Source organism: Phytophthora parasitica (assembly GCF_000247585.1).
Source record: "Phytophthora parasitica INRA-310 unplaced genomic scaffold supercont2.48, whole genome shotgun sequence".
In the NCBI taxonomy this organism is placed as follows: Eukaryota; Oomycota; class Peronosporomycetes; order Peronosporales; family Peronosporaceae; genus Phytophthora; species Phytophthora nicotianae.
This window is the reverse complement of record NW_008649034.1, coordinates 31,929-33,626: the sequence shown is the minus strand read 5'-3', so window position 1 is coordinate 33,626 and position 1,698 is coordinate 31,929. Positions and strand designations below refer to the sequence as shown.

Genomic DNA, 1,698 nt, shown 5'->3' with positions numbered 1-1,698 from the left:
AGTGGCTGCGGCCTGGCTGTGGAATTGGTGCTCTATTTTCAAATCTAATTTACTGCTATACCTGATAGGAGGCGCTGTCCACGGGTCAGGCATATCAGGTTAATAGAGCGTTTAAGCTGCAGAACCAAAAATATTTTGAGCGCAAAACAAAAAGCCGTTTTAAAAATCCGTTACGGATTTTTGATTGCGCTTAAGCAAGCGTTGATACGACGAAATGATAACCAATCATTTTGCGTCAACGACAAGTTTGCAACACGATGACAGCCTGGAGACAGCGACGTCTCCCCTGTGGATTGCTTGAGCGAGGCCGACACTCTATTGCTTCAACTGGGCCAAGATGAGCCTGTAGTGATGTTTGAAGCTGCTGCAGAGAGACAAATGGCGGCGTCCGACGACGACGAAGACTCACGAGATTGAGACTGCGGGTCAACGGTTGATGCAGGCAGCTGAAAAACGGTACGCATAATTGCTAACTATGATTCATGTTATTGACTAGTGATGATGTTATGTATTTACTAACAGAGTCTCCGCAAGACTAATTGGTGGGGGCCAATAGAAACCTCAGAAATGCCGTCGGCTTTCGACGTTGCTGCAAAATGAGCGGGAAGAAGCTGTAGAACGTCGGAAACTTGAAGAGCAAAAGATTAATCTGCATCAGAAAGAGCTCCAGCTGCGTCGCGAGGAATTGGATCACCAGCGTCGCCAACATGAGCTTATCCGTGAGCAGATGCAGCATCAAGCTGCACAAACAGAATCTCTGCTAAAACTGGTAGCTGCTGCATTAGCCAGACGAAAACCTAAGCCGTATGTGTATTGAAACTGTTCAAGTGAAAAAAAAAACTCGTGCAGTGAAGGAGATTCCACTCCAAAAAATCAACTGTTGTTGTTCCCTCGGAGAATAGTGATACAATTAGTAAGAACCACTGCAGTCTTGTAAAGCGTTGCTGCAGGAGCCCCACCCAAGTACATTATGCGCTTGAAATCCACACCCACCCAATAGTTAGTCACTTGACCATACGACCACTCTACCGAGGTCCGTACCACCGCCATTGAGGAGTTGATTTTGGCTTGAGCTGGTGTCAATGCAGATCCTTTAAAAGGTGAACGAACACATCTGCCCGTCCGTAAGCCTGGTCACCGTAAATGAAATACCCCTGAAATCTCTCGTCAGCCCTGATGCGCTCCTCTAATTGAGACTTTCGTAGCAACGTTATGTAGTGCCGACTTCCCTCCACTGGTCCATGTAGATGCCAAATTATGCCGTCAGGAGTTACGACGGTCTGGAATTTGAGCCGGTGTTTCCTATTGTGTCCATTATAGACGCTTCTTTCAGCTCGAGCTCCTGATGGTCTGCAAATGCCTCGTACTGTCCCATCGACGAATCCCCAGATACTATCCACCTCAGCACCTTGGTCATATACAGCTTGACAAAACTCCTGCAATAGGTCCAACCCGATTTAGGCTACCATTTAGGATCGACATGCACTTGGTATTGATCAAGCCTATCACATAGTAGAAAATACTGCTGAGGGCACTAGGCCACCGTCCGTAAATATTAGACAACTCAAACCATCTACTTGGATAGAAGAGGCGAAGGAGCGTGTTGCACAGATCCTCGAGTCCAGTACAACATGCACAGGAGCTTGATCCGGTGCGGATAACTTCTGGTAGTCCAAACGAGGCTTGTAGACGACGGAG

The 1,698-nt window shown here is 47.2% G+C and overlaps 1 protein-coding gene across 1 annotated transcript; it reads right to left on the bottom strand.

The window, feature by feature from the left end:
* Nucleotides 1–535: 535 nt before the first annotated feature.
* On the bottom strand, nt 536–1,417 carry PPTG_23702 (hypothetical protein; the record flags this gene model as incomplete). The annotated part of the gene is made up of 2 exons (XM_008912512.1): nt 536–740; nt 1,401–1,417. The coding sequence occupies 2 exons, from the start codon at nt 1,415–1,417 to the stop codon at nt 536–538; spliced, it is 222 nt and encodes a 73-aa protein (XP_008910760.1).
* Nucleotides 1,418–1,698: the final 281 nt, after the last annotated feature.